We start from the raw sequence: 23,695 nt of genomic DNA on the forward strand, positions 1-23,695 counted from the left end.
GCCCAGCCCGCCCCTGGAATGAGCCCGGTCCTTAAGGGGTTAAAGAGGTAGAAAAACATGGCTGCTCATTTCTAAAATCATTCAGCACCACATTTGTCCACAACCAGTGTCTGTTTCTGCAGGTTTGCCCCATTCACTTTAACTGAGCTGCAATACCAGACATGACCTGCAGACATGTGTGGCGCTGCTAATCTCTTACAACCCCATCTTTATACTAAGATTTGATTTTTATTTAAAAAAATAATAATAAGATCCGGGCAGTCAGAACACACTTCCAGGGGTGGTGTCTGCAAAGTGCGCTCCCTAGAGGCACACCCAAGTACTGCAAGAAAAACTAGATTGCCATAAAAGCTCTGCACGGTAACGGTAAGGGCTCGCGCTCACGGGTTGCCACGGTAATGTCATTGTGACATACCCGAGAACCCCCAGACTAACGGTTCTCCACACAGAGCGGACGCCCGCCTCGCTGCTCCGGCAATTATTCTGGTAAATTTTGGAACTGTTTCGCTAGAAACCCCCGCAGGACAGTAAGTGAAGTACCGCAAAACTCCCCAACATCCGACGGGCGAGCGCAGTGAGTCCTCGCGGCCACTAGGGGGGCCCCGCGCCTCGTCTGACCTATCAGACGAGGCGAGACCACGTGACCAGTCCACCGCAAACACTTTCTTCAGTGTTTTTTGGGCCAAAATCGAGCGCTTTCTGTCTGGCGCTTGGTGTCTCCTCCTCCACACTTAAAATACGCGACCAATTCGCGCAGGGGGCGATAGAGAGCGCCGCGCACGGTCAGAAGCGCCTCACGTAAACGACGAAGTAAATTGCCCCAAATTCCCATGGAGGCTTCGCCCCTTCCATTATACTCGCAGGGGGCTGGACCACTGGCGGATCACTTTCACTGTGCCCTTCCCCCCAGAAGAACAAGGGGCAGCCCCGGGCCAGTGCTCAGGCGGTCACGTGCTCCTCGCCGGCTATGGTTCGCACTCGGCTGGTTGTTTGTCCCTTGTGAGGCTCCGTACAGGAGGCGTCGTGCTGTGTTTGGCCAGGAGGAAGCCAGGGGATTGGGGCAGTTGTGTAGTGCGCTGAGTGTACCGGGTGCCCCCCCTCCTCTAGAGCGGACACAGCGGCGGAGCTCCGTGTTACACGTACCGGGCACCCAGCCTGCTGCTGTATGGGCCTCGTTCTGTAGCCCCAGTGGTCTCCCCTCAGAGGCTCCCCTTTACTCTGGATCCAGAAGCTGTGGCCCGTGTATTGACGTGTGCTAGCATGGATGTGAGTTGGACACGCCACATGGCTTGCTCTGCTGAGGTAAATGCATGCAATGTTCTGTTTACCTGGGGTAGGCTGCACCCCAACACCTGCAGGGTCAGTGGCTCCTTGTTGCTATGGGTTACAGCACCATACACTCACATACTGATCAGCTGCTTCTTAATATTTTCTGTACATTTGATTTTATCATTAAAGGTGATTTGTGTATTTGTGAGAACTGGAAGCGTTCCATGTAAAGCCTCTGATTGCTGATCTTGGGGGGGCAGTGCAGGAGAATTGGGGGCTATGATTGCACATACACATTCCTATGGATGAGATCCCCATCAATGGATAATCCCATGTAAAGGACTGTGCCCTTTTTCTGCCGCCCCCTCTGGATCATCGTTTGTTCAAAGGATTTCCACCAAGGTCTGAAGGTTGGCCAAATATTAAAGGGAACCTGTCACCGGGATTTTGTGTATAGAGCTGAGGACATGGGCTGCTAGATCGCTCCTAGCACATCCGCAATACCCAGTCCCCATAGCTCTGTGTGCTTTTATTGTGTTAAAAAAAAAAAGATTTGATACATATGCAAATTACCCTGAGATGAGTCCTGTACGTGAGATGAGTCAGGGACAGGACTCATCTCAGGTTAATTTGCATATGTATCAAATCGGTTTTTTGAGACAATAAAAGCACACAGAGCTATGGGGACTGGGTATTGCGGATGTGCTAGCGGCCATCTAGCAACCCATGTCCTCAGCTCTATACACAAAATCCCGGTGACAGGTTCCCTTTAAGTTTAGATTCAGCCCATGTTAGGTAATTGTCTTATCTACTGTCTGACAACAGGAAGTGCAGCCATTTTGGTGGTTGAGCAACTGGTATTTCTTTCTTAACAAGTCCAAAGATATACCAGTTGGTTGGCCACCAAAATGGCTGCACTTCCTGTTGTCACTTAGAACTATGGCCGCTGAAGCAAAAAATAAAAAGCGAATTCAAAGTTAACCGAACGTGGCGGAGGACTTCAGACGGATAGGAAACGAGTCTGATTTCCGGACGGTGAAGACGGGCAGGTTTTTAAGCATTCACTTCAGTGGGATCAGAGCTGGATGGTGCATGCCACAATTTTCTTGGCACCCTTTCAATTTAATGGGTCATCGTTCAACTTGGGCCTGATGCATCATTTATGACTTGTGCATCTGACACAGTTTTCATGTGTTTGACTCCAAGAGTCTTCTACATAGCTTCGGTGATCCACCGCCAGATATAGGGTTTATTAAGACCAGCGTCTAAAATGCTGGTCTTGGGGTCCGTTCGCATCCGTGCAGACCTATTCATTTTCAATGGGGCCGGAATGTGCTATCCGCATTTGCGGATCCACACTTCCGTTTCCGCAAAAAAAATAGAACATGTCCTATTCTTGTCCGCAATTGCGGACAAGATTAGGCATTTACTATTATAGTGCCGGCGATGTACAGTCCGCAAATTGCGGAATGCACATTGCGAGTGTCCGTGTTTTGCAGAACACTTAAGGACGTGTGAATGGACCCTTAAGAGAACCTGTCACCCCTCCTGACGTGCCTGTTTAATAGATCCATGCATTCCCCATGTAATAACAATTCTGGAGCATCTATTCTTATGGCTCTATGTTGTGCCGTTCTTTTAATATTTCTACTAGAAGTTATGAATGAATTGCTATTAGCCTTCAGTAAGGGTACAGAGGGGTGTTACCAGTTGGGGGGGGGGGGGGGTGTACCTGCACAGTCTGAAAATGGAAGCACTGATTGGATAGAGTGAGTCTGTGCAGGTACACCCCCCCCAACTGGTTACCTCCCCTCTGTACCCTTACTGCAGACTGCTGGCTATTCATTCATAACTTCTAGTAGAAATGATAAAGGAACGGCACAACATAGAGCCATAAGAAGAGATGTTCCAGAATTGTTATTACATAGGGAATACATGTAGCTATGAAAATAGGCACGTCAGGAGGGGTGACAGGTCCTCTTTAATAAATGTGCCCCCAAGTCTTAAAGGGTTATTGTCATGAGATCGGAATACCTGGCGTTTGCAGCGGCCAGGGTGGCTGAAGTTACGGAAACAGCCGGGCACGCTATGTTACGCTGTTGCTATACCTTCCATAGATGTAAGCAACTTGCAGCTAGTTTAGATTACATTCAGAAGTTAAGGCGCATTTATACGGGCAGAGGAGCAGCCAACGGTCGGCTGCTCATTCAGTTGGGGTGAAGAACTGGATTTACATGCAGTGATCTCCTCCACAGTATGCGGATGAGGGATGGCTATTGTGATCGCTCGTCCTCGTACAGTTGCATTGTTTCTGGGCAGCAGATTGCTGGTTAGACCGCATGTGCTGCTGCCCAGAAATGATAATTTAGGTGCCCACATGAACAACAGGATCGCCCAATTAACGAGCGTTTCATTTGTTCATTGCGAGATCGGCGGCACCTTTACAAGGACAGATAGTCAGGAACGACTGTTCCCGATAATCTGCCCCGTCTAAATCCAGATATTGATGACCTAACCTCAGGATAAGTTGTCCGTTTTAATTTGGTGGTGGTACAGCTCCCAGCACCCCCTGATAGGCTGGTTCTGGAGAGCCGCAGTTTAGCCATCACAGACCTATCCTGAGTATCTAAATCCCCCCCAAAAAACTTTAAAACACAGGTAGATGCAGAAAACGGCCCCACCACAGGTCAGTCTGTTTTTTTTAAAAATAATTGTTAAAGGTTACTTGCAAAAACGGTGTCCCCTCTCACCAGTTGGTAATAAAGCTGCTTTTCGCCACCGTTGTGTCTGTCATTACAAGTGGCATTTAATTGTGCTAGCATATAAGGGGGTATGGTTAGAAACTTCTTGTAGACGGGGCCATGTTTTCGAAGAGGCATGCGTGCGGCGTTACTCCAGTCTTATTAAATCTTCACCATTGGGTTATTGATTAAATAGCCGTTGTCCAGTATAAAATGGCTTAGTTTAGGAGAGACACAACCCTGCAATATCTCAGGCTACGCTGCAGTAAAATATCCCTCCAGCGTTCTGCCTGTGTATTAATATTCTAGATTTTCTATACAATCTGTGCACTGACATTTACATTTCCCAGTATGTTCAGCAAAGTAGCCCATAATGGATCTGTAATGCCTTAAAGGGCTTGTATCATCATGGACAATGGGGGCATATCGCTAGGATATCCCCCCCATTATCTTATAGGTGCGGGTCCCACCGCTGGGACCTGCATCTATATCGAGAACGGAGCCCCGCAAGTGAAGGAGGGTGCACTGCGCAGCCGCCCTCCATTCATTTTCTATGGGGCCGGTGAAAATAGCCGAGCTGGCTCTGCTATTTCTGTCGGCCCCATAGAAATGAATGGGAGCGGGGGCCGCGCATGCGTGGTAAGGTACGCTCCCATTAATTTCTATGGGCAGCCGGTTTGGTGGTGGCTGGACCGCAGTCCTCTAGCCACCACCTTCCGGGGCTCAGTTAATTTTAACGAATTTTGTGATGGAAGCTCCAAATGGCGCTTGTGACACATGTGAAAGCAGCCTGATAAAACTAAGGGTACTTTCACACTTGCGGCAGAGAGATCTGGCAAGCAGTTCCGTCGCCGGAACTGCCTGCCGGATCAGGCAAAACGTATGCCAACTGATGGCATTAGTAAGACTGATCAGGATCCTGATCAGTCGAAAAAATGCATTGAAATGTCGGATCCGTCTTTCCGGTGTCATCCGGCAAAACGGATTCGGCATTTTTTTCACTTTTTTTTTTTTTTTTTCAGTATGCGCATGTGCAGACCGGAAGGACTGATCCGGCATTCCGGTATTCTGAATGCCGGATCCGGCACTAACACATTCCTATGGGAAAAAATGCTGGATCCGGCATTCAGGCAAGTTCGCCGGAGATAAAACCGTAGCATGCTGCGGTTTTCTCTTTTGCCTGATCAGTCAAAATGACTGAACTGAAGACATCCTTATGCATCCTGGACGGATTACTCTCCATTCAGAATGCATGGGGATAAAACTGATCAGTTCTTTTCCGGTATAGAGCCCCTAGGATGGAACTCTATGCCGGAAAAGAAAAACGCTAGTGTGAAAGTAGCCTTACGTGTTATTTAACCTGTCCTGTGAACAATGTAAAAAAATAAAATACAGAATTGTTTTTTTCCCCCCTATTCACCCCGACCCCCAAAATACATTTTAATCAATAAGTTCCATGTACCCCAAACAATGGTACAAAAAAAAATACATACATACATCTCGCCCTGCAAAAAGCAAGCCCTCATCCAGCTACAACCGCATAGTTCTGGCTCTTGAAACATGGCAACATAATGAGACACACCTAGTACTAAAAAACACCTAAAACAATACATATTTGGCAGTGCTGCAGACTAAAAAAAAAATAAACAAGTGCCATTGGCTCCTAAACTGAAAATTTTTGGAGCCAAATTACATTTTTAGTCGCCAAATTGAAAATATATATAATTATAATAAAAAATAAAAGACTTAGAGAAGATGAGACGCAGGTCATAGTAATGAGCCAGCACTACATATAAGGGTCCATTCACACGTCCGTATGTGTTTTGCGCATCCGCAAAACACTGACAACGGCCGGTGAAAATAGCCGAGCTGGCTCTGCTATTTCTGTCGGCCCCATAGAAATGAATGGGAGCGGGGGCCGCGCATGCGTGGTAAGGTACGCTCCCATTAATTTCTATGGGCAGCCGGTTTGGTGGTGGCTGGACCGCAGTCCTCTAGCCACCACCTTCCGGGGCTCAATTCTCGATATAGGTGCGGGTCCCAGCGAAGGGACCCGCACCTATAAAGACAATGGAGGCATATCCTAGCAATATGCCCCCATTGTCCATGATGAGACAACCCCTTTAAGCCTCCTTCACACGTCAGTGTTTGTGAGCCAAAACCAGGGTTGGGGCCTCCACAGACGTAAGGTATTAGGGCTCTTTCACATGAGTGGATGCCGTGCGGGTAATCCGCTGGTGAAAGACAGCCAAGCCCCGCTCCGGAGTATTAACATGACTGATAATGCTCTGTGCCTCTCTGATCTTTTTACTACAAAATCAGTGAAATAAAATTGTCACTGTGATTTTGTAGTAAAAGATCAGAGAGGCACGGAGCGTTATCAGTCATGTTACTGCTCCGTGTCTCTGCTGTCCGGAGCGGGGCTTGGCTCTTTCACGCAGCGGATTCCACGCACAGGATCCGCTCGTGGGAAAGATCTGCACTTGTTCTGTGTTTAGAGCCTCACCTGGTTTTGGCTCACAATTACTTATGGAAATCACTGACGTGTGAATGAGGCTTTACAGATGTGGTCCCATTTTTTATATTACGGGATGGTATAATGTAGCATGTTGCACTACAGGTATTCCCACCGTCAAAAAGCAACAGAATCCTGACTGCAAAAAAGAAAAGCCTTAGGCCTCATGCACACGACCATGGTTTGGGTCCTCATCCGAGCCGCAAAATAATATGCGGACAGCATTCAGTGTGCTGTCCGCATCCACCCATTCGTTCCGCGTCTGTGTTTTGCGGATCTGCAATTTGCAGACCACAAAACGGACAAGGTCGTGCATGGGGCACAATAGAAATACATTCTTTCCAAAATTGAAGTTTTAGGACTTGTTCACATCAGTGTGAGGTTTTCCATGTTTCTGCCCCATCAGAGAAACAGAAAAAAAATGGATCTGTTATTTTGAGTGAAAAATAAAGGAAACATGCCAAAATGTACAAGCGTCACAGATGCATAACGCTTTCTGTATCAGCGCAGTCTTTTCAGTCACTGCTGCCTGCGCTATTCATTCTGGCACAGGCAGCAGGAACTGAAGGCTGCGCTGATGTAGTGCTCCAGATTAGGGCTAATGCACACAAATGTATTTTTGCTGCGCATCCGATCTATCTGCATTTTCTGCAGGTCGAATGCAGACCTATTTACTGAAGTGGCTGCAAAAGATGCGGAGAGCACAGCGTGTGCTATCTGTATGTCCGTTCTGCTGCCCCGCCAAAAATATAGAACATGTCCTATTGTCTGTTGTATGGACAAGGATAGGACAGTTCTATAGGGGCCAAGATGTTCCCCTTTGTAAAGTGCGGAGAGCACGTGGCCGGTATCTGTGTTTTGGAGTTCCACAATTTGTGGACCACAAAAACGGCTACAACCGTGTGCATGACTTTATAGTTGGAGCTCAGCACTGACTGAATCCGGGCTTCCGCGGTAACGGCCAGAATCAGAAATAACTATAGTGACAGCGGTATATAAGCAGTTAGAGGGACAGCGCTCTAACTGGTCAGCCGGGGGACCTAACAAAGGCCCCCTGGAACGCTATGGCTGTGTGTCTATTAGACTGGGCAGTACATACGGCCTAATAGACTGCCTGTCACTGGTACAGTGCTAGGCTATAATTCAAAGTATACCAGTACATTATAAAAGCCATTTTTCCCTAGTGAGAGTAAAATAAAAATAAAGGTTAATAAAGTTTATAAAAAACATATATATTTTTCCCTTAGAAAGTGGTTTTATTTTGTAAAGTGGTAAAAAAAACCAGACACAACATATGTATCACATCACACTGGAACCCATATAAGGCTACTTTCACATCAGCGTTTTCATTTGCGCTAGAGATCCGTCATAGGGTCTCAATAGCGGAAGAAAACGCTTCAGTTTTGTCAATGGGTACAAAACTGAACTGACCGGAATGCACCAAAATGCATTCTGTTCCATTTGGTTGCACTCCCATCGCGGACAGAATAACGCTGCAAGCAGTGTTTTTCTGTCCGCGATGTGGTGCGGAGCAAGATGGATCCGTCCTGACACACAGTGTAAGTCAATGGGGACGGATCCGTTTTCTCTGACACAATAGAAAACAGATCCGTCCCCCATTGACTTTCAATGGTGTTCATGACGGATCCATCATGGCAATATAAGACATAATGCAACCGGATCCGTTCATGACGGATGCATGCTGTTGTATTATTGTAACGGAAGCGTTTTTGCAGATCCATGACCGATCTGCAGAAAAACACTAATGTGAAAGTAGCCTAAGTGCTCATGCACACAACCGTATGTATTTTGCAGTCCACAAAAAATACGGATGACATTCGTGTGCATTCCGTATTTAGCGAAACAGAACAGCTGGCCCCTAATAGAACAGTCCTATCCTTGTCCGTAATGCGGACAATAATAGGACATGTTCTATTTTTTTTTGCAGAATGGAAATACGGACATACGGAAACAGAAAAAACACAGAGTAACTTCTGTTTTTTTTGCAGACCCATTGAAATGAATGTTTCTGCATACGGTACGCAAAAAAACCCCGGAACAGACACAGAAAGAAAATCAGTTCGCATGCATGAGCCCTTAGACTATTACTAAAGGATACTAAATCGGTGCTTCTTATTTCCATTTTTCTGCTTAGTTATAGAAGCAGAAGAACAAAAATAATGGATGTGTCGGATTCGGCACATAACTAAAGCAAACGGAACCTAACGGACCCCATCTCCTATACCGTAATTGGATCTGTTAGATTTCCATTCAGGAGAACATTTTTTGTAGCAGATAAAAAGTCCTGCAACAGGACTTCTCTCAGTTAATTTTAACGAATTTTGTGATGGAAGCTCCAAATGGCGCTTGTGACACATGTGAAAGCAGCCTGATAAAACTAAGGGTACTTTCACACTTGCGGCAGAGAGATCTGGCAAGCAGTTCCGTCGCCGGAACTGCCTGCCGGATCAGGCAAAACGTATGCCAACTGATGGCATTAGTAAGACTGATCAGGATCCTGATCAGTCGAAAAAATGCATTGAAATGTCGGATCCGTCTTTCCGGTGTCATCCGGCAAAACGGATTCGGCATTTTTTTCACTTTTTTTTTTTTTTTTTTCAGTATGCGCATGTGCAGACCGGAAGGACTGATCCGGCATTCCGGTATTCTGAATGCCGGATCCGGCACTAACACATTCCTATGGGAAAAAATGCTGGATCCGGCATTCAGGCAAGTTCGCCGGAGATAAAACCGTAGCATGCTGCGGTTTTCTCTTTTGCCTGATCAGTCAAAATGACTGAACTGAAGACATCCTTATGCATCCTGGACGGATTACTCTCCATTCAGAATGCATGGGGATAAAACTGATCAGTTCTTTTCCGGTATAGAGCCCCTAGGATGGAACTCTATGCCGGAAAAGAAAAACGCTAGTGTGAAAGTAGCCTTACGTGTTATTTAACCTGTCCTGTGAACAATGTAAAAAAATAAAATACAGAATTGTTTTTTTCCCCCCTATTCACCCCGACCCCCAAAATACATTTTAATCAATAAGTTCCATGTACCCCAAACAATGGTACAAAAAAAAATACATGCATACATCTCGCCCTGCAAAAAGCAAGCCCTCATCCAGCTACAACCGCATAGTTCTGGCTCTTGAAACATGGCAACATAATGAGACACACCTAGTACTAAAAAACACCTAAAACAATACATATTTGGCAGTGCTCCAGACTAAAAAAAAAATAAACAAGTGCCATTGGCTCCTAAACTGAAAATTTTTGGAGCCAAATTACATTTTTAGTCGCCAAATTGAAAATATATATAATTATAATAAAAAATAAAAGACTTAGAGAAGATGAGACGCAGGTCATAGTAATGAGCCAGCACTACATATAAGGGTCCATTCACACGTCCGTATGTGTTTTGCGCATCCGCAAAACACTGACAACGGCAATGTGCGTTTTGCATTTTGCGGACCGCACATCGACGACACTCTCATAGAATATGCCTTTTCTTGTCCGCAATTGTGGACAAGAATAGGACAAGTTCAGTTTTTTTGCGGATCCGCAAATGCGGACAGCACATTCCGGCCCCATTGAAAATGAATGGGTTTGCACCTGTTCCGCAAACGGATGCGGACCCATTTTGCGGACGTGTAAATGGACCCTCAGGTTTGTCACGATACCAAAATTTTTATTCGGTATCGATACCATAAAGTATTGCAATACTTGATACTATGCAATAAAAACAAAACACCATTCCGCATTTTATGGAACGTCCGGCCCATAATAGAACAGTCCTATCCTATTTTTTGGGGGGGACAAGGTGACACTATTATTATTATTTTCTTTTATGACGTTCACTGCATATGAGATTTTTTAATAGTTTGGACTTTGCGGACGTGGCGATATGTAATAAGTTTATTTATTGTTTATATATTTTATAAGCAAAATTGGGAAAGGGGGCGATTTATACTTAATATTTTGGTGTTTGTGTTTTTTTATTTATTTTTTACACTTTTTATTTACTATTAGCCCCCGTAGGGGCTACAATGCTTGTCCTATTCACCCTGATAAATCTGTATTAGGGTGAATAGGACCTCACACTCTCCCTGTTGCCCTGTGCATAGTGCACACAGCAACAGGGAGATTACCATGGCAGTCAGGGCTTCAGTAGCGTCCTGGCTGCCATTGTAACCGATCGGAGCCCAGCGATTACACTGCTGGGGCTCCGATGGGAACTGCCACTGAGGAGGAGGGGACCCTGTGGCCACTGCCACCAATTACTTTAACACTTTGGGCGGGCGCACTGCGCCACCAATGTTTTTAATGCTGCGATTGGGGGGGGGCGCACTGCTCCACCAATGATGTTAACTCACCCATTAATTCAAATACAGGAGGCGGGTGCTGGCTGCACAATCACATAGCCGGCACGCGACCTCAGAGGTAGCCGCGATCCGCGGCAGTTGACCTCTATGCGGCACCTGAGGGGTTGAGTGCCGGCTATGTGATTCTGCAGCCAGCACCCGCCTCCTGTATTTGAATTAATGGGTAAGTTAACATCATTGGTGGCGCAGTGGCCACAGCCCCTCCCCTCCTCTTCTCCTTTCTCCTCTTATTGGTGGCAGTGGCACAGTTGGTTGGGAGAGACTGCTTCCTTCTCCCCTGTGCTGCTGAGCGAACACCTGCGCTGGGGCAAGGAATTATTGGCTGCCATGCTCCGCCGCAATATTCAGCTTACAGCGCGGCAGCCCTGACGCAAATGGCGACAAGGCTAAAAAGTCTTGTTGCCATCTGCAAATTTTAAGGCGCATTGGAGATCATTTTGGTCGCCATCTGGAGCGCTGTTTGGTATCGCCAAATGACCCGTAATGACCCACAGAATAACTGTAACGCACAGTCAATGTCATACATTTAAAGTGCAAAAACCAATGGCAGGGCTGCTTTTTATTTCCCCATTACCACCCTAAAAAAAGGTAATAAAAGATTATACAAGTTATATGCAGCCCAAAGTGGTATAACTAAAAATACAATTTGTTCCATGTGTAGAAAAATCACGTCACTCACCAGTATCTAAAATTGCAGTCTTTATTAGATCCATAGCAACAATTTTTTTATTTTTTTTAAATGGGATAATTCAAGACGCACACAGGATGGCTTACAACCGTTTCGTGTAGGGATCGACCGATTATCGGTTTGACCGATATTATCGTCCGATATTCAGGATTTTGAACGTTATCGGCATCTATTTTGCCGATATACCGATAACGTATGGGGTACACAGAACGCGCTGCTCTCAGCGCGTTCTGTGTTCCCTCCGCAGCACAGGGGAGAAGGAAGCAGTGTCTCCCTCCCCCTGTGCTGCTGCTGCCGCCAATGAGAGGAGAGAAGATAAGAGGAGGAGAGGGGCTGTGGCCACCGCTCCACCAATGAAGATAAGCCTTTCATTAGTTCATATACAGGAGCTGGGAGCTGGCTGCAGAATCACATAGCCGGCTCCCGACCTCTATGAGCAATAGCTGCGGTCCGCGGTAGTTAACCCCTCAGGTGCCGCGGATCGCAGCTATTGCTCATAGAGGTCGGGAGCCGGCTATGTGATTCTGCAGCCAGCTCCCACCTCCTGTATATGAATGATTGAGAGACTTATCTTCATTGGTGGCGCAGTGCGTCCTTCCCCCCCCCCCCCAAGCCCCCCAGTATTAATCATTGGTGGCGCAGTGCGCCCCCCCCAGTATTAATCATTGGTGGCAGTGGCCACAGGATCCCCTCTCCCCTGCTCCTCCGATCAGAGCCCCAGCAGTGTAATCCTGGGGCTCTGATCGGTTACCATGGCAGCCAGGACGCTTTTGAAGCCATGTTCAGCTCCCTGCTGCTGTGTGCACAAAGCACAGAGCAGCAGGGACAGTGTGAGCTCCTATTCACCCTGATCGAGATCTATCAGGGTGAATAGGACAAGGGTTCTAGTCCCTAAGGGGGCTAAAAGTTAGTAAAAAAAAATAAAATAAAAATATTAAGTATAAATGAAAAATTTACAAAAAAATAAATACACATTAACAATAAACATATTAATTTTCAGCAGATTTGTGTAGGAAATTATTTTTTTCTCAAAAATGAAAATTCCCAGAATATCGGTATAAATTATCGGCTATCGGCCTGAAAGTTCACAAATTATCGGTATCGGCCCTAAAAAAAATCAATATCGGTCAATCCCTAGTTTCGTGTACACAGATGATTTCTCAAGCCCTCATACAGCCAAGAGCAGTAGTTTTACTCTTTTAGAAAAAAATGTGGTGCAACCTCTGGACCCATTTATATCCACCATTTAAAGTAGGGATCGACCGATTATCGGTTTGGCCGATATTATCGGCCGATATTGAGGATTTTGAACGTTATCGGCATCTATTTTGCCGATATACTGATAACGTATGGGGAACACAGAACGCGCTGCTCTCAGCGCGTTCTGTGTTCCCTCCGCAGCACAGGGGAGAAGGAAGCAGTGTCTCCTCCCCCTGTGCTGCTGCTGCTGCTGCTGACGCTGCTGCCGCCAATGACAGAAGAGAAGACAAGAGGAGGGGAGGGGCTGTGGCTGCTGCGCCACCAATGAAGATAAGCCATTCATTCATATACAGGAGGCGGGAGCTGGCTGCAGAATCACATAGCCGGCTCCCGGCCTCTATGAGCGATAGCTGCGATCCGCGGTAGTTAACTCCTCAGGTGCCGCGGATCGCAGCTACCGCTCATAGAGGTCGGGAGCCGGCTATGTGATTCTGCAGCCAGCTCCCGCCTCCTGTATATGAATGATTGAGAGACTTATCTTCATTGGTGGCGCAGTGCGCCCCCCCAAGCCCCCTAGTATTAATCATTGGTGGTGCAGTGCGCCCCCCCCCCCCCAAGCCCCCCAGTATTAATCATCGGTGGCGCAGTGCGCCCCCACCCCAATCCCGGCCAATAGTAAAAACATTGGTGGCGCAGTGCGCCCCCCCCCCCCCCCCCCACCACCCAGTATTACTCATTGGTGGCAGTGGCCACAGGGTCCCCTCTCCCCTGCTCCTCCGATCGGAGCCCCAGCTGTGTAAGCCTGGGGCTCCGATCGGTTACCATGGCAGCCAGGACGCTATTGAAGCCCTGGCTGCCATGGTAAGCTCCATGCTGCTGTGTGCACTATGCACAGAGCAGCAGGGACAGTGTGAGATCCTATTCACCCTGATAGAGATCTATCAGGGGGAATAGGACAAGGGTTCTAGTCCCTAAGGGGGCTAAAAGTTAGTAAAAAAAAAAACACAAAAATATTAAGTATAAATGAAAAAGACTTATAAAAAAAAAAATACACATTAACAATAAACAAAAAATACACATTAACAATAAACATATTAATTTTCAGCAGATTTGTGTAGGAATTTTTTTTCTTCTCAAAAATGAAAATTCCCAGAATATCAGTATAAATTATCGGCTATCGGCCTGAAAGTTCACAAATTATCGGTATCGGCCCTAAAAAATCAATATCGGTCGATCCCTAATTTAAAGGATCCCTTTTCTGTTCCTTTGACAGAACAGAAATACTGAACACAAAATGCTGGTGTGACCGATGACATTAGGAAATGAGCTTCAGTTATAAGTTCAGGTTGATTTACTCAGCATTTGTCTTTTTTTTTTTTCTTTTTTCTTTTTTTTTCTTCTTCTTCTTCAGGGTAGCGTCAAGCTTATGTGGCAGAAAAATGAAAGAACATAAATTTTCACACCTCCAAAAAAATCGATTTTCTGGCCGGCCCTCAAAATGGTCAAGACAGATTGGAGATTTTGACAACTTTATCTCAGAAAAACAAAATCTTCCTCTATCCGAAAAAAGCAATGATGACATCCTGAAGAATGTCCACCCACACCAGCAGATTGCAGGCAAGCAATCCAAACCTCGGAAGAGAAAGAGATTTGCTGGTCAGCCCTCAGGGACAGAATCTGGAGAAGACGCTGTAAAGGAAGGAAAACCTCAGAAGACATTTTGTTTTTCTTCTGGCGATTCTCTACTTACAAATACAGTGACCCCATCGCAAGCCACAAAGAAGAATAAACTTTGTGGTAAGAAGTTGACTTCAAGACTCGTGTCCGGAAATAATATCGTACATGAAGACTCTGCTAGTGTGCCACCAAAGAAGATCACCCAGGTGTGGAAGCACAAGGATGAACGTGCCCGCAGCTTCGTGGCTGCTCCGAGTCAGAGAAAGAGACGTCCTCCTTCATTAGCACAAAGATGCTCTGGAGGTTTATGGCTGCTGAAAAGCTGTGATTTGCTTAATATTGGAAGAGTACCCTTATTTATGATGCAGAGAAAACTCTGTCAGATAGCAGCCTGTGGTAAATTACAGTCTGAGAAGCTCAGAGCTAAAAAGACAAGCTTTAGACTACTGGATTTTAACTGGATGTGGTTCCGGAAAGGATTTTGGAACTGTTGCAAGAAGACTCTGAGAAGCAGGATTCGTAAAGTCATCTCTTATCTGAAGTTTAAACTTCAGAGACACCTAAGAGCTGGACGGAGGGCCTACGATATGAACAATAACACTTCAGGAATTTTATATGCACAATGCACAACCAAAAGCTGCCTACGAGGTGATGCTGTCCAGCTGCAGAGTGTGGAAGCTCAGTTTGGAAATGCTGCCGCCGGCCAGCAACCACTGCTCTGCACACCTACCCAGTGGTGCGGCACAGACGCCATCACCAAGAGAACCAGTGATGCTCCCATTATTACCAACCAGCCGGATGACTTGTGTGTATTGCTTACCGAAAGAGAAGTATATATATCTTGCCAGGAAGAAACAGCTGCTCATGGCGAGAAGGACAATGAACAGATTCCCCTGACTCCTGACAAACTGCAAGAATACGCAAGTGATACTTTTGGGTGTCAGGAAAATGCTTCCATGGAAATGGTAGAGAATGGTGACGAACCCTGCCCCATGGATTTGGATGACAGTACAGACTCTGACATATTCAGTGCAAAGTTGTTGGATCACCCTTACTGTAAAAGTCCCATGCAACAGACCACATGTGATGGACTGGATCTACAGGGCTTACAGAATGGACAGAAAATCACCAGCAATGTCCCAGATGAACAAGTTGCCGCCAGTATTTGTGGTATGTGCTAAGTTTTATTATTTTATATTTTTTATATTTTTTTGTTATTATAGGGTGACGAAGGTGGGTCTCAGGTGGGAGTCATGTTGTCACCTTTAATAGTTCCACACTTTATGGCTTAATCTTCAAACTTGTCTTTGCAGCCATCGTCTCTTACGATGACAAACATTTCGTAATGAGCTTTTCTCACATGGACTCAAAGTGCAGGGATAGTTGTGTGGCTGGGGTTGCCGTATTGGCATTGGACAGCGATCACTGGGGTCAGTTTTGTAGGAAGCCACTGTGCCTATTTGTATATTTTTGGAGTGTGGGAAGAAACCTATGCAGATGTTGTTCCTCCCCCATGAGCCCTCATCCTTATTGATGTTAGGGTTTACACACAGCGGCCACTATATTGTTGTACCCCAAATTGGCATGGTAAACAGCTGCCTTACCACTAAACCGTACAGTCATTAGCAGCCAAATTGCATACGGCACCAGTTTGATGAAAAACCACATGTTGGCGCAGTGTTTGACCGTAGCTCACCTGTGTATGTATGACCAGTTATCTGATCCTTCTAAGATAAGGTGCTATTAAGTAAGCCTTGCAGCTATGTAGTATTGTATTGCATGACCCCGATCACATAAGAGGGGAGATACTCGGCTCATTTTAACCTTTCTTTAGGCCTTGTTCACATAGTGCCGCTGTCGACACCTCATAACTGCACTGTGTGAACGTGACTAAAGGAGACATATTTCAGAAACCACATTAGGGTTTTTTTTTAGCACAGAAGAGGTAATCTAGTGGGGTCATAAAACCATACCATGAGTGGACACTAAAGACAACCATAGAAGTGTACTGTATTTCTGTTCATTTAATGGGGAATGTTTCCTTTTTCCACTTAGATTTTCTCGATGAACTTGTGAAGAAATACGGCAGTTTGATTCCAGTGACTGAAAAGGACATACTTACTCGTTTAAAGGAGGTTTTTAACCAGGACTTTTCCTACAGGTATGATATTACCCTTAACATAGGACAAATCCACATGCCACACTCAGAACATTTATATTGTGCCCGGACAGTTCCTCAGACTACCTTTCCTTCTATCGTACATGGTGAATGAATGGTAGTCTGAACTCTCTGGTGCGTCAAACCCTTGAGTGACTAGTACACGTTGGAAGCTTTTTATGCAAGTCTTCCTCTCTGATGACCACTGATAGAGGGCCACGTGACCAGACCTGTCCCTTTAGAGGTCTCCTTTGAATAACACTGACCCTGCCTTGCGCTAGTTTCCCAAAACACATGCAGTGCCATTTAGCGGAGGCTGCAGATAGGCAGGTCTGGTCACATGTCTCCCCATCAAGGACCATGTTTGGACCAGGATGCTGCACAGAGACTGGAGAAGAGGCTACTAAACAATGGGGGTTTAGAAATAGGGCTTCATGGCTGATCTTGCATTAGTAAATGCCTTGTAATGCCGTTTACAGCAAATCTGAGAAAATGGCAATAAAGTGGCTAACTTCTTCAATACATATTGGGGGTCATTTATCAAACTGGTGTACAGTAGAACTTACCCATAGCAACCAATCAGATTCCACCTTTCATTTTTGACAGTTCCTTTGGAAAATGAAAGGAGGAATTTGATTGGTTGCTACTTTACACCAGCTTGATAAATGGCCCCTATTGTCTGCCATTTTTCATACTGCTCCTTTCACTGGGTTATTAGTTGGCTATACTTTGGACCATGCAAGTCTAAACTACATAAATCGTATTCACACGACATCAGGATGATGCTTTGGATGGGCTTTGTCTGCTGACTCTTTTTGTACTTTGTAGATATATATATAAACGCAAAAGACGCATTTTAGTTTCAGCATACAACTAGTGATTTCTGTTTTATCTTGCTTTCTCTCTCAGGATGCCCTTCATTGGCAGGGAAATGGCAAAGTACAAAGCCAAGAATTCCAGAAATACCATTTGCGGTTTCCAGATTTGCTATAATAAACACACACTTTATCTGGATGATCTTGTTACCCTCGATGAGCAACAGTGGCTCAATGACCAGGTAGAAAACACGGATATTCCCTTTTTTTTGTTTTTATTTTAACAATCTTATGTATGAAATGAAATCCAGTACTTGAATGACCGCCGCTTTTGGGATCAATCCTGGAGTACTTACTCTGTCTAGAGTTTGGTCAAAGGACCTTGCTGTTAGGATTTTGATCTTTGATATTTTTCATTACTGTTCTAATATAATATTTTTTTTTCCGTAGGTCATTAACATGTATGGTGACCTTATAATGGATTCTGCGCCAGATAAGGTGTGTACAGAGTTATTTGTTGTATGTCTCTGTCTGTGCTACAGTTCAGGCGTTCTCTCCATGTAACTTATTTGGTGTTGGAGTTAGGCTAGGCTCACATCTGTAGAGGACTATTGCAGATGCTGGCAGAAATGAAGGGCAAAATATCCCAAAGGATTCCATAATAATGGGTTCCATCTGGTGCCTTTGGTATCCAGCATACCGGCGCGTTTTTTTAATAAAAATTTTTTTCTTCCTGTTGCTATACTGGAGCAGTATACACATGTGAACCTAGCCTTTTTTAGAGTAAATATGACGTTATCTCATGAGAGGACTTGGAGCACCCCTGTGCTGCGGATTGTGCAGTAAATATCCATGGTGTTTACAAAAGCCTATTCACATGTCGCTGAAAAATTCTGAGTGAGCTTTAGGAAATGTTGCTGTAGATGTAGAAAAGAGGAGCCAGTGCTGTAATATTAAAAGGTTGTACAATAGTCGGACTTGCACCTTCAGTTGATGATATTCTACATGTTAATACTATAGCGTATTACCTTAGCTTTGATTAAGTGCAGACTGATGAGCCCATCTATGCAGTTATAGGATTCTGGGAATAATTGCTGGTGTTGTGGACTTAGTAGTCCTGCACACCAGGACATTATATTTTTTTTTCATCACTTCTTCCATTTATTTTTGCACGTTCACCTTGTTCTGTTTTTTTGTTTCTGGCAGATTCATTTCTTTAACACATTTTTTCATAAGCAACTCGTGACCAAAGGATATGATGGAGTGAGACGATGGACTAAAAAGGCAGGTTTATTTCCTTTTCATCCAGTGTGGTTTTATTGTAAAGGTTTCTGAACGTTTAACACAACTTTACGTGTACATTGAATTGATTTTGTTTTCCTTATTCCTGTGCTTTCTCTAGGTGGACCTTTTTAAGAAGACCTTGCTGTTGATTCCAATACACTTACAAGTCCACTGGGCCCTCGTTGCTGTGAACATCCCAAATAAGACGATTACCTTCTATGACTCCCAAGGCTTACATTTGAAATTTTGTACAGAGGTGAGTGGCAGTCATCAACGCCTTCAGACTGTGGGGAGTAGAAGGCCATCTTGTCTGTCCTGTTTCCAGGAAACCACCTGAACGCAATCAGATGCTACTGTGTGCAGCCTAATTCTATTCACACTGTCGGTAGTAGTCAGGAGTGTTCACAAGCAGGCGTACAATGCATTTATGTAACTGTTTCACATGAGCAATCTTTCTGTCCAGATATGGTTAATTTTTTACAATGGACCGTATCTGGACTGAACATTGTTTTCACTGACCAAAAAAAAATCGCAGCTTGTTCTGTCTTTTCTTGTTCATTGTTTTCTCATGGAGGACTGACTGGTCAATTCATTCAGTGGGTCAGTGAAAAAAAAACTGAGCATCCTGGTATGACCTGTTTTTTACTTGTGGTTACTAGGAGAATGTTGAGTGTTTCTCTTCAAAAAAAAAATTCACACGTGTGAAATTCAGTTGACAAGCAGGTGCAATTTGGACAGAAAAAAAACTGAACGCAAGAGCAGAAAAAACTGATGCAACTTGTATGCAAAATCGCCCAATTTTGACTAAACAGACTGACAGATTCTGTATCGCTCACGTGAAACAGACCTAAGGCCACCTACACATGGGGCAGAGTTTTCTACTGCAAATGTGCAGCAAAATAGAAAAGAGCTCTACATTATGTTCATGCTTGCTTGTTCATCCATTGAGGGGTCGCTCTTAAATACTGCTGAGTTAGAATAAAAATGAATAAGAACTTGTGCACACGGCCATAGTTTTGGTCCGCATCCGATCCACGTTTTTTGCCGATCTGATGCGGACATGTTTACAGAAGTTTAAAAATAAATAGGTGGCTGGCACTTGGCCATCATGAGCCCTAGGAAGAATGAGCAAGGCCTACCTACCACCAGTCTGCTATGGTCTTCAGTGCACAGGAAAACTTCAGCAGGGACCTATTGACTCATACAGGTGTTCTTAAAATCATATCGCAAAACACAATCAATAAGGGTGGAAATATCCCATTTTTAAAGCTATGTTGTCAACAGAGAAGGAAAAGAAAGATTTACCATTGATATTCTTAACCCTTCTTATTTCTTTATATGCCCTACAGAACATCCTCAAGTACCTTACGACAGAAGCCAAGGAAAAGAACCATCCTGAGTTTCTTCAAGGTTGGCAGACTACTGTAAAAAAGGTAAAAAGTTCAGTCATTGATGTTAAAAAGGGTTTTCCGGTGATTATTTTTTTTTTATTTATTTTTTTTTATTTTATTTTAAAACTCTGAATCGGTCATCAGTATCTGGTGGGGGTCTGACTCCCGGGTCCCCTGCTAAGCCAAGTGATGACACATTAATTGGTCACATGGTCTAGGCACAGCTCACGTTGGGGCTGATCTGCAATACCAAGCACAGCCGCTGTACAGTGCACGGAACGGTGCTTGGTGAGCTGAGAGAAGGCCGTAGACGTTGCCTTCTGAAACAGCTGATCGGTGGAGGTCCAACACCCAGAACCCCCGCTGATCAGATACTGATGACCTATGCAGAGGATAGGTCATCAGTAATAAAAATATATATATATAATCTCTTAGAAAACCCTCTTGTTTAGGAGAGTAACATCATTGAGTCTATCTATAAAGCATCATACCAAGAATTATTGTCATTAATGCATTATTCCACCTTTTTAAGGCTATAGGTGTGGTATTTTTATAGCTGGCCCAGTTAACCCCTGCATTCACTGCAGTGAAATGTTATATAGTCTTGAGTCACATGCAATGTTGACAGTAATTGGTTGCATAACCCTGCATTGTAAGCAAATTGTATGCCTTTTTTGCCCGTTGAGTAAATGCTTCTTGTCTTTCAGTGCATTCCACAACAGAAGAATGACTTTGACTGTGGCGTGTTTATGCTTCAGGTATGTCCATAGCTATTTACCAGAATATGAGCACTAGCCATATAAAACAGCTTGAGACTTGGCACAGATCCATCACTATGTATCCCATTTAGAATGTGCCATATTTACCCACTTGGTACAGTTTCCATAACTATACCATATGGTTAAGCTGTCACAAAATCTGAGCAGTTATTTGCATTGATAGAGGTGTATGTGTTTCAGACCTTAAAGGGGTTCTGCACTTGCATTTAACTGTGATCTATCCGCTGGATAGATCATCAGCTTCTGAACAGAGCTTAGCCCCGCCCACGCTAGTTGATACTAGTCGTGACGTCAGTGGGTCGGCGGCCCGGCGGTAAACAGTGAGAAGGCCGCGGCGCTGCTGGAGCGCCGCTGCCTTCTCAAACAGCTGATCGGCGGGGGTCCTGGGTGTCGGACCCCTGCCGATCAGATGCTGATGATCTATCCAGAGGATAGATCATCAGTTAAATGAAAGTGCAGAACCCCTTTAAAGGGATTCTGTCATGAGATTTTACCCCTATAACCTAAACATATGCTCATGTCCGGAGAAATAAGAAGAATCCTAAGCTGGCCTTATTAAACTTCACTGTGGCTCTATTTGCCCAAAAAACAGGTTTTTATAACCTTTCAATCACTCTCACTTAAGGTGCCCAAGGGGAGGTCCGTTAATACAAGGTGCCCGGCCGCACCCCTTGCCGTCCGGTGCCCAGCGCCGCCTTCTACAGCTCAGCGCCACCTCCGCAATCCTCCCCGTTCCTCTGCCAGATCCCGCGCCTGCGCACTAGGCTCACCCTGATGCGCCCGTGCGGACTCCTGGCAGCGGCTTAGTTGAGCGAAGTGCGCATGCGCATCAGGCCGGCGCATGCGCACTTCGCTCAACTAAGCCGCTGCCAGGAGTCCGCACGGGCGCATCAGGGTGAGCCTAGTGCGCAGGCGCGGGATCTGGCAGAGGGACGGGGAGGATTGCGGAGGCGGCGCTGGGCACCGGACGGCAAGGGGCTCGGCCGGGCACCCTGTATTAACGGACCTCCCCTTGGGCACCTTAAGTGAGTGATTGACAGGTTATAAAAAACAGTTTTTTGGGCAAATAGAGCCACAGTGAAGTTTAATAAGGCCAGCTTAGGATTCTTCTTATTAGTCTGGACATGAGCATATGTTTAGGTTATAGGGGTAAAATCTCATGACAGAATCCCTTTAACCATGGGTTTTCTCCACCAGTTCAAGTTTCGAAAATTTAACTCTGTTCCTGTTCAGTCAAAAGCTGGTACCCATGACATTGACGCATGTGACCTGTGTTGTATTGTCTGTATGGCTTATGCTTCATAAGTGACATTAGTCGTTCTTCTCTTCTCAGTACTGCAAGTGCCTCGCTCAAGAACAGCCTTTCTTGTTCTCGCAAGAAGATATGCCTCGTATCCGAAAATGGATCTACAAAGAACTCTGTGAACGCAGACTCATGAATTGAAAAAAAAAAAGCATTAAAGCTGCTCTTTTGTGGCCCATTTGAAAACATTCAAGCTGTACTTGAATTATGTAATACTTCCACAACTTTTAAACATCACTTTCGAAGGGTGGCTGGCCCTCCATTGTTACCTCAGATGCTCCTTTTATTTTGTTAAATTCATCTGATTTGGACATGAATTGGTTAGCTTGTGGGACATCAAGCCAAGCCACCATGAAATCTTTGTGGCTTCATTTTGATTCTGGTATTTATTATTTATTATGTACGCATGCAAAAGCATGCAGCAGTAAAACAAGGACTGTATATTTGATGCACCTTTGACTTGTAGATAGAAGTGATAAAGAAAATTTTAATTTTGTTTAAATATATGAAATAACAGGTACATTTTTTCCCTGTAACTATTAAAACTGTATTTACTTTGAAATGTTTTTCCAATGGAAAAATGATTCATTACATATATTTTGACCAGGCGTGTTTTATTTATTGCATTTTTCCACTTTACTTTACAGCCCATGTTTTATGGGAGGTTTATGGGATAAATGTGAACGTGGTCAATTGCGCTATGTTTGTGATTCAACAATGACACTGTTTTGTTTCATGTGCCTCAGTCTGTCTTTAACCACTTCAGCCCCCCTAACTTAAACACCCTTAACCCTTTCATGACCAAAGGTCATTGATGCCCCAGTGTCCAGGTCAAAATTTACAAATCTGACATGCGTCACTTTAAGTGGTAATAGCTTTGGAACACTTTTAGGCTGCGTTCACACGGGCGAGATTTCCGCGCGGGTGCAATGCGGTAGGTGAACGCATTGCACCCGCACTGAATCTGGACCCATTCATTTCAATGGGGCTGTTCAGATGAACGATGATTTTCACGCATCACTTATGCGTTGCGTGAAAATCGCAGCATGCTCTATATTCTGCGTTTTTCACGCAACGCAGGCTCCATAGAAGTGAATGGGGTTGCGTGAAAATCGCATGCATCCGCAAGCAAGTGCGGATGCGGTGCGATTTTCACGCACGGTTGCTAGGTGACTGTCTATACACTGTATTATTTTCCCTTATAACATGGTTATAAGGGAAAATAATAGCATTCTGAATACAGAATGCTTAGTAGGTGATCAATTGAGGGTTAAAAAATAAAAAAAATTAACTCACCTTGTCCTCTTGTTCGCGTAGTTCTCCCGGTCTTTAGTTCTTTAAAAAGATGAACTATGGGCTAAAGGACCTTTGGTGACGTCAGATCACATGCTCCAATCACAGGGTCCATCACCGCGGTGATGGACCATGTGATTGGAGCATGTGATCTGACGTCACCAAAGGTCCTTTAGCCCATAGTTCATCTTTTGA

The 23,695-nt window shown here is 44.8% G+C and overlaps 1 protein-coding gene across 1 annotated transcript; it reads left to right on the forward strand.

Annotated features, from left to right (window-relative positions):
* The first annotated feature begins 845 nt into the window (after window positions 1-845).
* Window positions 846-22,958, forward strand: SENP5 (SUMO specific peptidase 5). The gene is made up of 10 exons (XM_040428308.1): window positions 846-1,302; window positions 14,212-15,647; window positions 16,533-16,638; window positions 17,545-17,692; window positions 17,901-17,948; window positions 18,657-18,734; window positions 18,853-18,990; window positions 20,084-20,167; window positions 20,833-20,883; window positions 22,238-22,958. The coding sequence occupies exons 2-10, from the start codon at window positions 14,240-14,242 to the stop codon at window positions 22,346-22,348; spliced, it is 2,172 nt and encodes a 723-aa protein (XP_040284242.1). The 5' UTR covers window positions 846-1,302; window positions 14,212-14,239; the 3' UTR covers window positions 22,349-22,958.
* The last annotated feature ends 737 nt before the right edge of the window (window positions 22,959-23,695 follow it).

This window comes from Bufo bufo, chromosome 4 (assembly GCF_905171765.1).
Source record: "Bufo bufo chromosome 4, aBufBuf1.1, whole genome shotgun sequence".
NCBI lineage: Eukaryota > Metazoa > Chordata > Amphibia > Anura > Bufonidae > Bufo > Bufo bufo.

What these genes read in the sequence shown, in the direction of transcription:
- SENP5 (XM_040428308.1), top strand. Translation starts at nt 14,240, where the DNA reads ATGAAAGAACATAAATTTTCACACCTCCAAAAAAATCGATTTTCTGGC. An exon ending in TGGATTCTGCGCCAGATAAG is followed by an intron (nt 17,949 to 18,656) that starts GTGTGTACAGAG and finishes TGTTTCTGGCAG; the next exon opens with ATTCATTTCTTTAACACATT. An exon ending in ATTTGAAATTTTGTACAGAG is followed by an intron (nt 18,991 to 20,083) that starts GTGAGTGGCAGT and finishes TATGCCCTACAG; the next exon opens with AACATCCTCAAGTACCTTAC.